Source organism: Buceros rhinoceros, unplaced genomic scaffold (assembly GCF_000710305.1).
Source record: "Buceros rhinoceros silvestris isolate BGI_N320 unplaced genomic scaffold, ASM71030v1 scaffold6092, whole genome shotgun sequence".
In the NCBI taxonomy this organism is placed as follows: domain Eukaryota; kingdom Metazoa; phylum Chordata; class Aves; order Bucerotiformes; family Bucerotidae; genus Buceros; species Buceros rhinoceros.
In genome coordinates, this window is record NW_010398238.1 from 158,426 (window position 1) to 170,465 (window position 12,040).

The 12,040-nt window shown below is 46.7% G+C and overlaps 1 protein-coding gene across 3 annotated transcripts in view; it reads right to left on the minus strand.

Annotated features, from left to right (window-relative positions):
* Window positions 1–9,152, minus strand: part of GRIA1 (glutamate receptor, ionotropic, AMPA 1) — a 119,724-nt gene extending 110,572 nt beyond the window's left edge. For 2 of the 3 annotated variants that reach the window (XM_010131016.1, XM_010131015.1), the window contains exons 1-2: window positions 8,902–9,152; window positions 6,653–6,790 (exon numbers count right to left, since the gene is read on the minus strand). In XM_010131016.1, coding sequence (XP_010129318.1) covers window positions 6,653–6,790; window positions 8,902–8,983 — 220 coding nt within the window. In that variant the 5' untranslated portion in view covers window positions 8,984–9,152. The remainder of the gene's footprint in view (window positions 1–6,652; window positions 6,791–8,901) is intronic. The other variant, XM_010131017.1, reaches the window with a different exon arrangement.
* Window positions 9,153–12,040: the final 2,888 nt, after the last annotated feature.

Genomic DNA, 12,040 nt, shown 5'->3' on the forward strand with positions numbered 1-12,040 from the left:
GAACAGTTTCTGCCAGAGAGCATGCTGTTATTATTCTAATAATTCAGAATTGGTTTGGTTTTTTTTTTTACTGGGACTATGGCTGATTGCTAATGGCTCGGTTTGGTTCTTCTGCATCTTGCCTAATACCTGAACTTCCTCAGGAGTCGATCTAACCCCCCAAAGGATGTCCCATGCTCTACCAGATGGCACATTTGATCGGGAAAAACATTACCCTGTTTCAGTCCTATGCAACTAAAAGCAGAGAAGTGAAACCCATCTCTCTTTAAAGAAGTGCAGTTGAAATAAATGCATCTCTGTCTTCAGACTTGTGTAATACCACACCCCGGAGAATTTGGATCTGCAGAATATTAAAGTATCCCTGACTTACTGCCTCTTTAAGGAGCATGTTGATTTTGTGTTTGCTCTGAGCTCCATGTTACTGAAGTTAACTGGGACTGTTTCCATTTCTACCAGCAGAGAGCTGTTGCCTTTGGCGCCCTAACCCTATTAAGAGAAATGTAAACTTATACATCTAAAATTCCCACCAGAGCATGGGAAAGGATCAGCGTGCTTCCCCACACTGCCTTCCTTGCAGGCACACAAAGATTTCCACTCTCACCTTGCTAATGTGCCAAAAAATAAACCCCGTGTGTTTCTGGCTTAGTAGGATCCCTATTGCATGAAAAAGCTTTATTTTCAGAGAAGAAAGGATAAGCTGTGAGTGAAATCTTTGACTGTCACAAAATGGACAGGTCTGGCCTCTGCTGCTCGCGGTTTCTCAAATCCCTTCTCTGTCTGCCGCAGAGCCCAAATTTTACCTCTCACTCTCTTTTTTGCTTGTCACCAATGAGCATTTGGGATCCCTTCCAGATGAGCAGATAGATTTGCAGGTGTGAAATTCCCCTAATTCCTCCTCTGATTTTTCCTAACCGTGTCATATCAGCATTTTTCCCTAGGCACTGCTCCCATAGCCCAGGAGAAAAAATTAAACATGTAAAAATGGTAATGCATAGAGTAAGTGTCCCCATGCCCTTTGGAGAGAAATGGACACACAAGACGGGCTGAAACCCGCTCCTGAAGCCTGACGTTCACGGCCAGTCTCTCGGCCAGGCTGCCTTCGCCAAATGACAGTGGAGACCCATCAGTGTCCCTGCTGATGATATTGGCCCGCGTTCACCCAAGGCTCTCCATGCCCAGATCCGTGAAGGCAGACAGACAACCCGCCCTGTCCTGGCAGCTGTAGCTGAGGAAATAGCTTGACACATATTTTAAATTATTTTCCTTCCTGGGGAAAGCATATGTGACAAGCTCCCACTTTTTCGGAGGCAGCTGCAACTGCCAAGCACCTTGCACCCACGCCAGACCCCTATGCAGACCTTGGACACAGAAGACTGGTGTCATCCCCAGGACCCCCTCCCTCCTGTTTGGCAGGATTTCACCCGTCATCACCCTCCTCAGGGCTGGCCCTGACTCTGTACAGTGCTGGCATCTCACTAAACAAACATGCACTTACTAGAAAGCTACAGCCCATCCCTGCCAGAAATTGAGCATCCTTAACCTCAATTTGATCTAACGTGATTCGATGCTCCGTGATTCATCTGCCTGCATCACATCTATTCCTATTACAAAATCTAAGGAGATGTGCTTCCTTGTAGTACCTATCTTGTATTAATCAGACCGCATTTGATCATTAAATCCATGTTTCTCTTAGCTTAACTCCCATTAAATAGTCATAGCCAGCATCCTGAGCTCTGCAGGGAAAGCAAAATCCCAAAGCCTTTACATGAGCTTTCTGACACTACGAAAATAAAAACAAGTCTACCAACACCACAACAATTATATACGATTACAAGGCTGGGCTTATTTAGACTGTGGAAGTCTAATTATAAAAATTGCATTTTAATTGATTGCTGCTGGAATAATTACAGCAACACCTTTCCAAGAAATAGCGACCACTGTATGTTTGTCAACAAAGCTTCCTTTAAATTCAACATGCAATAATTGTTTAATTAAGCCAAATTTAGATCCTCATTTAACATCATTCAAATGTTTGCCTATTCCTTCCTGTCTCCGAGAGGTAATTTAAGAGATAAAAAGCAATCTGCAGAAATCCTCTATCTATATAAGTATCCAAGAAAGAAAAAGAAATCCTTCATTTCATAACTGATCTGGGTCTAAGCTTGCTGATATGGATAAGAACATAAGAACAGAGTGAGTGATCACTACAAATCCTTCTCTAATTGGTGCTGGGAGACCTTCATAAAATATGAACAACTCCAAACTATGTGTTCATTTTCTAATACGCAGAACAGATTCAACTGTTGATATTCTAGCAGCACCCACAGCCGTGCTCGGTATGAGGAACTGGAGCTGTGCATACACAGAAGGAGAGGGATAAATAATTCATTGCTGTTTAGTTTCTTTAGAAGTTTTCTTGCAGCTGCAAAATCCTGCTGCTGTCCTGTGCAGACCTCTGTGTTTCAGGATGCAGGTCCTGCATGTCCCTTCTCAGTAGCCCAACACCTAAGCACGCAAAATCTGATGGTACATCAGCAAAGCTACAGGGCTCAGCGCTGAACAGAGGTTTTTTTTAGTCACTGGTAATCCCTGTAAAGCATCCTGAGTTTTGCGGGGAAGAATTTACCAAGCTGGTGACTCACTTTCTGCAAGTACTGCTCAACAGGGCACGTCCCCCAGGTCACTGCCAAGCAAGTCTGTCGCTGAACCATCGTCTTCCCAGGCAGCAAGAGCAACCACTACCGTCTGCCTGATGCTGCTGGGGCTCACCTGGGGACTTCAGCCAGAGGCCAAAAGCAAGATTAAATAAAGCTATAGAGCTGTGGTTGAAAACTTGTATTCCCCAAGGAGCGGGGCTATGCACAGGATAGGGATGTGCATTATGTGTGCACGAATGGAGGCTGAGATGAAGAAGAGAGAACTATTCCCAGTGCTGGTTGTCTCAAGGCAGCAAGCTCTCATTCCTTCGCTGCCAGCAGAACACAGTACTCGTGCCCGCTGCGGACTTCCCAGGGATAGGAATTTGCAGCTCTCTCCTAATCTTCAGACCTCCTGTGTCTCTGTGTGCACAGAGCACTCCTATTCCTGCACATCTCAGCTCTGACCCGCAGCATCAACCCTGCCGTGTTCGGTCTGCCCTGAGCGCAGACAGTCATGGCAAAACCCAGCAAGGCAGAGCTTGCTAGCGACTGTGTTGAGGCTGTGAAGCTCTTTTCCAAACGTGGCTTAAGACTGAACCTGAGAACATGTCTTTAAAGCTGATCAGAAGGGTTTTAGCTCTGCTACATCACTCAGCAAACCTTTCACCTACACCACACCGTCATGTTACCCTTTATAGTCACCTGGCACCACTATATATATACTGCTGCTGAAGGAAGGACTCTCAACTCACATTCCCCCAAAACGCTGCCTTGGCCTTTGAAGAAACAGCACAAAAAATTCAAGTCTCCTAACCTTTAGTTAGGAACCCTTGAAGCAGCAAGTGCATATTTCCATACCAGTAAGCCACATCACACACCCAGCTGCAAACACAGAGCCTGTTCATTACCATCTATTCTGTGGGATGAAATGAATTCAGGAAGATATTTCGGTCATTGACAGGTGCATCTACCACACACACGAAATACAAGGTTACTGCATGTATCTACTACTTATTGTAGCTTTCTTAGTGACTACAGTTTGCCTAAAATTGTAATCTACTGATGGGTCACACACAGAGACCACAGGACCCATCGACTGATGCTGCCCCACACAGAGGTATTCACAATCACTCCATAACGATAAAAAGTCCACAACTGGAAGCATCAGAAACCCAAAGTTATTGCTGGGCTGTAGACAACAGCAGCCTCCTGATATTTTACAGATTTATCGCTCTCATGGTTATTACTGATGCTAATTTACAATCATCACTAGCAGATCATCAAGAGCTCCCTAACGCTGCCATCTGAGCACCTCACACTGGGAATTCACCCAGTGCCACACCAAAGCTTGCTCGTCCTCACTGGTGAGCAGATACAAGCCAGGCAGAGGTAGCCCGTGTCACAGTTGATGCTGGGATACATTTTGTATACGATCTCCTTGGGCAGGGTGCTGTCATTTTGCTGCAGTTCATTCTGCCGCTTCAGCATCACTCCGCAAGCTGCCCAGCAAGGTTTGTACCTCTGCCGTCACCGCTGAATCTCAATGTATATTCTGTATTTTAAATGTTGCTGCTTCAGGCACTTGCCATAAGGGTTACATTTAGCACATGAAGCCGGATCCTAGCACGAGGTGGGACTCACCATGGGGCTGGGATCTACTAGTCATCCTCAGATGTCCTATGGGAGACCCTGACAGGGACACTTCCAGGTTTACAGGGTCCAAAATCCCTTAACTTCACCATCAGAGAAACAGATAACGCCAGTGACAAGGAAACGCTGTGTTCTCTATCTCCATGGGAACAAAACCTGGTACTTTTAACAGGTAGCGTGGCCAGTCTTTTCTCCGGAGATAAGGACCACTGCGTGGGCAGGGTTTTTGTTCTCTGTAAACAAACAGATCTTTCTGCTGATACCTAGAGTCTTGGCAACCAGGAAAGGAATTTGCTGGAAGATGAGCAAGGAGATAATTTCAGACAAAAGTTTCACTCACTCCAGCCCTAGAGTACTAAAATCAGGTCTCCTAAGGGCCTGGGCTTTTTTGGTTGGGTTTTTTTCCCCCCATTAGGGTACATGGAATAACACCTTCTTTTGTGCTTACGAAACAAATGCTGCCTTCCATAGTCAGGAAGAACTTAGGAAGTTTTTAATTATAAGAAAAGAAAAATGAGGACAAGTGAAGTTGGACTGTGCGGAGTGTTCTGCTGGTCTGATCTAGGACAACGTGCCCTACATAGAGCTCAAATAGAACATCCTTTGGGAGGTTGTCTTGCTTCCATTCAGCTTTTGTGAGACCACCCCCAGCCTATTAATGACAGATTTCTGAAGTATAACTAGCACAGTGGTCTTGCTATCAATGTTAATGCTGTAAACAGAACCATTAGTGGCAGGCGTAGAGAGGGAAAGAAAACTACGTGCAGATTGAGAATTTATTCTAGTGATATTCTTGCAGTTTCTGCTCTCTTCCTGCTATCAGCACTGAAATAACTCATCCCCAGCCACAGTCAGCAACCCTACCCCAGGTGGGTGATGTCGTCCCTTGATAAATACAAGGTCTGTCTTTTTTCTTCTATTTGTCTCATTTTCCTGCCAAGGAAGTGCCACCAAATTGAGCTGAAATAGTTGCTCTTCCCTGATGGAAACCTTGTAGTTGGCAAATAGAGGGTTATTAAGGAAAATAGAAAAATCTTTAAATGTGTCTTTAGACACCCCAGTGAAAGCATGGTCAAACTGCTACTTCTCTCTCCTATGTCATACTGGTCTGGAAATTCCTGCAATCTTGTAATTGCAAACACTCCAACACAAAAAGTGCCTTTTCTTTGTCTTCTTCAGATAGCCTTATTAGTTCTCCTCCTGTAAGTTCCTGGTTCTTTTTGCAGGAAAGCGTTCTTCCCTTCTGTGTATTTCTTAGCAGAGAGAACAGTTTGTGGCCACCTCTAGCCCACTCTCCACGTGACTGAACCGCAGAAAGGCTGTTTTGGTGAATCAAAAGGATACTACAGACATGAGCCAACGACAATCCAACAGGCTCTACAAAGGGAAGTGCTCCTCCAGTCCCTCCTGACAGTCCTCATACACATAGACAGGCACAGAGAGCAAAAGCAGTGTCTGACACTAGGACAAACAGAGAAATTCTTTGCGTAGCGCAATGCCGGCAGCGCGAGCCCCTCGGGCACGGCACCGTGCGCCGCTTGCTCCAAGGGAGGCAAATGCTGCAACAGCCCCTGCTGCAACCACAGGGCTGTGTTATGGGTTTTGGTTTCCTCTGGTTCCTTCCTAGTCCTATTTGTTGCTGCTAATTTTGGCATTACCTGGCAAGCCCGTTTTTTCTATTCCCAGCTATATCATATAACAAGAACAGCACAGCTAACGTGCTGGGCTTTAACAGGCTGTAGATACACCCTAGGATGGACTCTGCAGTGCGAATCCAGTCTTTAATCCTTGTTTTTAGAGCCAATGATTCATCTGGTTCTTGGAACTAGAACTCTCTTACCTCTCTGTCATTATTAGGCATGCCACTGACTGGATCTGCACTCCTCTTGCACCAAGCTGCTGATTTCTGCTAGGTCTTTCTTAAATTACAAGAACAGATGGTTAAACTGGGGCTGAAGTTGTTGACACTAAATAGAAACTTCTATGCTCACCAAGGGTGGAAAGGGGTGTCTTTGTTGTGCATCATAGCTATAGGAAATAAGGGCATGAAACCTCAACAGAATGAGTTGGGCAGAGATTAGAGAAACAAGAATTGAATCGCTGAGGGCTTTACACCACTTTGGAAGCAATGAGGGAGAAAATGCAAGACATGCTGAATAACTGCAGCACTACCTCACCCCTGTCTTAGCACAAACCAGAACGATTCAGAAATCCTTTGCCCGTGTGTTTGGAGTTTTCTTGCACAGACCTTAAAGGCGAGTTGCATGTTTAGAGCAAGACGTCCCATATTTCAGACACACACAAACAAAATAAAACCCCAGTCAGGAATCAAGAAACCAAAGTAAGCGAACACCACTACTTACAGGTGTATGTCATTTCAAAGCTGTCGCTAATGTTCACAATGTCGATCTGGGGAAGGAGTTTAGGGGGTTCCGTGAGCTGAGACAATGCGAACCTAAAAGCCGCATGTTCCTGGGACTGTTGATTAGGAAATAACCCCCCTGGGGAGAAACAGAACAAGAAGAAAGGTCTTAAGCACACCCGTATTAGCAACCTCTTCAGGCCAAAATATTCCTCCAAGCAGAGGCTCCAGCTCTCCAGCCCAGGGAGTGCCTCTACACTCGCGGAAACGCTCCAGCACAGAGCCCCAAGGGGTTCCGTGCCCGCTGCAGACAGGCTGGGAGCAGACAACCTTTCCAGTCCCTGCATTATGTAACGCCTGGATCACATATAGGAGCCCTGATGCATCCCTGGGCCCGGCAGCCTGCAGGGTCAGGATGAACCACAGAGCTTGGCTGAACCTTCTCAGCCCCCATAACTTTGACAGAAATGAAAGCGCTGCCAACGCTACCTTTATAAAGGAGGAATGAGAGTTTTCCTCCTCCTCTCGCCTGTAATTAGGCTCCGTTTAAACACTGCTGACTAAGAGGAGGGATTTGCTCCAGAAGGGTTGCAGGAATTCCCCCACGCTCTGAGATTCCGAGGTATGGGGCAGACTGAGCCTGGCCCAAGGGATGCAGGGCTGGGAACAGAGATGAGAGAGCCAGAGCCACGTGGGACCCACAGCCAAATAGCTGCTGCTACTGAAAGTCTGCTGCATGGAAAACCCTTGAATTTAACAGGTGACAACGGCCAAACTCAAAGAGGGCAGGAAATCAAAAGCTTGACCCTCAAAGGGATCGATCTGAGCAGGAGTACGGACAAGCCCAGAACCACTGGTGATAGAAGTAGGATAGGAGCTAGGACCAGACTGGACACAGGCTCCGAGCCTCTCTATCCCCATGGACCCGGAACAAAATGCTGCGATAACCCATCCCCAGAAAAAGTTTCCTGCTGCTCCTCCAGCAGGAAACTTGGCTTGCGGCAGATCCCTTCACAGCCTCCAGAAAGATGCTATTAAAGTCAGACTGTCTTGCAATCTATATGCATTTACAGGGAGCACCGCTATTGGCATTTTACAAGTATGGAAACAAAGCACTTAGCAACAAGGTAGAATTAAAATAAAGCAGCATAAAGTGTCCCTGCCCACCCTCCGGGGCGGCTGGCTTGGGGAAGAAACAAATGCAAGGACGTGCTATCAACGGCCCTTTGCACATCTTTAGTACAAACTGCAGCTCCTTGTAGTGTGGAAAGAACTATTTGTGTAAGAGCATCCCCCCTCCTCCTCCACCCCCAGCCTAATCATGGGCGTCAGAGGAATGAGATGCTCGTAGCCGAGTTAAGCTATTGTACGTGTTTGTTGGAAAGGAAAAAAAAATCTAGGATGTTGCACAAATTTGGGGAAAAGGGAGGCAGGAAGGGAGACAAGGATGCAGCATCAACAGCAATAAAAGCAGCGATTGTGCAGCTGGACTCAGGCAGGAGTTGCCTGAACTTGGTGGATTAGCAATGGATTGGTATAGTGAGGGGAGGGAGGCGGCAGGGAAACCGGCATGCAGCGGAAGAGAATTTGGGGTGGGTTACAGACCATCATCAGTAAAGATCAATGAGAGAAATAATAAACCTGGGGAGGGAGGAGGAAGAGGAGCACGGATAAGTTGCAGGAAGGGAGAAGGGAATCAAACAGGCGCTGTTGGTGCGCAGGGGGAACAAGTAGCATGAAAGGAAAAGAGACTTCAATGCAAAATCTTGCTCCAATAGCTCTGCCCTTATTCTTTAGCAGCAACAACAACAACAACAGAGAGCGCCTGTTTGTTACCTCTCGTCCCAGTTACCTACAGATGAGAGCATCCTCACAAAAATGTATAATGCAACCGCTGATTTTGCCAGTGCAGCAACGCACAATGGCAGCCCAGGCATTTCCCAGAGCAAGAAACAAGATTATTTTTTCGTGCTTCCTCCATTTCAGCGGCACTTTTCTCCCTCTGTGTTGGCGGGTGTGCAGGCATTTATTCCCCATCTTCCCCTCCCCCAAAGCCAAATTAACACATCTCTGCTCTTGCAGAGCTGGTACCGACGCACAAACCCAGCCCTCGCGGTTCACCCCATCGCGCTCTCACACACACAAACACATTTTGTTTTTCCAAGCAAACGAGCGGGTCAGTTACCCCCGGCAGCCCCTCTCCACCCCTACCGGCCGTCGCGCCCGAACGGCCCCGAGCTCCGCACTCACCTATCTGGATGTTGTTGGGGAAATTGGCCCCTAACACCGCCCCTAGGAAACTGGTGCAGAAGAAGGCAAAAATGTGCTGCATATTCCCTTTTGCATTGGAGAAAAAGAAGCCCAGTTCCAAGCATAGATTTGATTTTTCCCCCGCTCTGCTCTCTTTAGCTGCCTCTCTCGCCTCCCCTCCGCTGCGCCTTCAGGGCTGCGCGTCCCCCTCGCTCGGCATCCAGCGCTGAGACTGCTGCTCGGCACCGCCTGGCAGCGGGATTAACTGAGCCCCGGGAGAAGGCAAGCGAGCCCGCTCCTCATCCACATCCCTCCCCCGCCACACACACACGCACACACCAAGGCGCTTCCACCCAGCTCGTTCCTCTTCCCCCAGCTGGAGCTCAGCAGCGGGGACCGAGTCCCTCCTCCCCCCGCCCCGGCTGTTCCCACCCTCCCGGGGGTCCTGGCTGGGGTCTCTAAGGGCAGGTCCCACCTACCCCCAAATTCCCGGCTTTCCCCCTCTACTTCTCTTGGCAGGAGCTAGAAGGAACCTGTAAATCAGTAGGTGGCAAACTCCTCTAGAGAAAAGGCTTAAACTCCTCTGCCTGTGATCCATCGCTTCCCAACCTGGGCTCTCACCCCTGGGTCCAGCCGTTGAACAGAGCGATATCTACAGCCTGGCTCTCTAGGATAATAAAGTGGGCCGTATCCTGCAAACGTGCCTTGGAAGGATGGATTTCAGAGCAACAGAGAAGAGATCCCGAAGGATGAAAAAAGGAATCCCCCGCCATCACCTTTCTCTTTGATGTTTCCTGCCCCTCGTTACCCTTTGAGGCTTTTCACCCCTGTGCTTGATGTGAAGGAATCTGTCCTCACCAGTACCACCAGAGCAGGCTTCCGAAATTAGGGGGCTATCTTAGCCTGGATCATTATCATTATAGGAGCTGTTCTGTGGTAGTTTTAGTGAGGTTGGATCTTGACTATAAGCAGCTTTGCTCAAAACCAAAAACGTGTGTATGTGTGCGATCAATAAAAGTAATGATCTTAATAAACAAGTTGGGATTGAGAAATACTTGAGGACGAACTGCTGCAACCACAGAGCCACAGCCATCCCAGAAAGGAGAAAAAATTCATTCATTCCCCTCTGAGATACATAAAGTCCCAAACCAGCCTCGATGCCCCTTGTGCCAGAACCTGTATACCCATGTCCAAGCGCATCAATTCTGCACTTATGGTCTGTAGACTTAATACACGAGAGGTAAATAGCAGAAGGAAATGGAAAGAAAAAAAACCCCACAGATGTTTGTGCAGAGAGAGAAATAGGACTCAGATGCCCACTATTTTGGTTTGGTATAGGGTGCCTTTCCCTAGTCCACACCCTGCATAAGCACATGGTTAAATTGAAAGACCGAAGAGTGGTGACCAATATTCAAAGGTCGGGAATTGCTCCTGCACAAGGAGCAGTTGGGCAGACGAGGACTCTGCAGAATGGGACAACTGAGATGGGAAATGACCAAAACCTGCAAGATGTGCAGTACCCAGAGACATGCCCTGTTGCCCACAGGGCCCAGGTGTGACATGACTATGGTGCAGGGACAACACTAAAGTCTCAAGCCTTTTATTAATAAAATGGTGTTGAAAACAGAGGTAGTAGCATCTTTTTGCCTTCTACTTCCTCTGATTTTCCACAGGTTTGTTTCCCCATACACCTCTTTCTGCCAGATGCAACAGAGTCTGTGGATAGCGCAGCACCGGATGCGGTCATGCACCATCTCCACAGCCAAATGCAACAATGACTGGAAACTCATTGCATGCAAGGGTCTGGGTAAATGAAAATGGACCATGATCCTCGCACAGGCCTTCATTTCATCTCTGCAAATAAGACTCTGGGATCTTTAACCTCTTCCCAGTCAGTCATATGGATTTCACTGTGACTTCTGGGATTAAAAAAGCGTTTAACCCACATAATGCCAGAGTAGGTATAGGCTCTCAGCACCACACTCTAACACCTTATATCGGAGAGGAGTTGTGCAAGTTCGTGCCCTCTTACAAGGACAGTGTGTAGTTACATTGCAAAATCAGAGCCCAGAGGACTTGCATCTTCCTTATGGCAAGCAATAAAACATCCTTCTAGGATGGATTCAATTTTTCCCAAACCACCCCTGACCCAGAGCAACGACTCTCGGTGCCAGAGACTGCAGGTGCATTAGAGCAATTATTTGGGCACTCAGGAGTCAGTTACAGGAGCTAAAGGATGCTCCTACCCTGACTCGGTGCCGGAGTGACTGGCATCTCAGAGTTATAATCAAGGATAACATATTTACACCTGCTGCTGAGAGGGAGCACCTTCACGAGACTTCCATTTCGCTCCTTGTATAATTTAAGCAATACTGATTTGAGGCTAAAATAACCTGCTGATAGGTTTTACGGGCTCTTGCTTTCCATCCAGACTGTAATAGAAACAGCTGCATTTATCATCTGAAGAAAGGCACCGAAGGATAACTAGTGCAACAGAAAGGTGCTCGCACATTTTCAAAACTCCCAAACAGCCTGACAATAATAATAGTAGCCATAACAATAAAATATTGTAATAGCTCGCAGAAAGCCGGCAGTCACATTAATTAATAATGCTGCTTTTGTCTATAAACCTCTCAAAGTGCAGGTGCTTTAACAAGGAGAACCTCACCTCAGTGTAACAAGATAAGAAGTAATAAGATCATTATTTTAAGAAGGTATTCATTTCCTTTTTCCCTATAGGAAACAGCATTTTATTCAGAGTTTATTAGCACAAGGATGTTAGGAATTAACTCTAGCTGCTCTGAAGGTTCCTTAAATCAACAGCAAAGCAGTAGAGCTTCTGAACTTTTGGCTACACACCAAACTAAGTCTTGGGAAACTGAAGAAACTCTTTGATGTCACAACAGAAAAACAGATTAGCCCACCAGCCTTCTGAGAAAAGAGCCCAATTGAATTATCTAGAGTCCTAAAAACAATTGAAGCAGCTTATTCCTCCTCCCAGATTTCATAAAATGAAGAAAATCATTCAATACAGCATATAATTATATTGCACAGTGCCATCTTAATCAGGGGCAACTAAAAATATCAGAGAATGGAGTTCTGCAGACCTGTATTTTGACTCAAAGGGTTCTTAAGACAT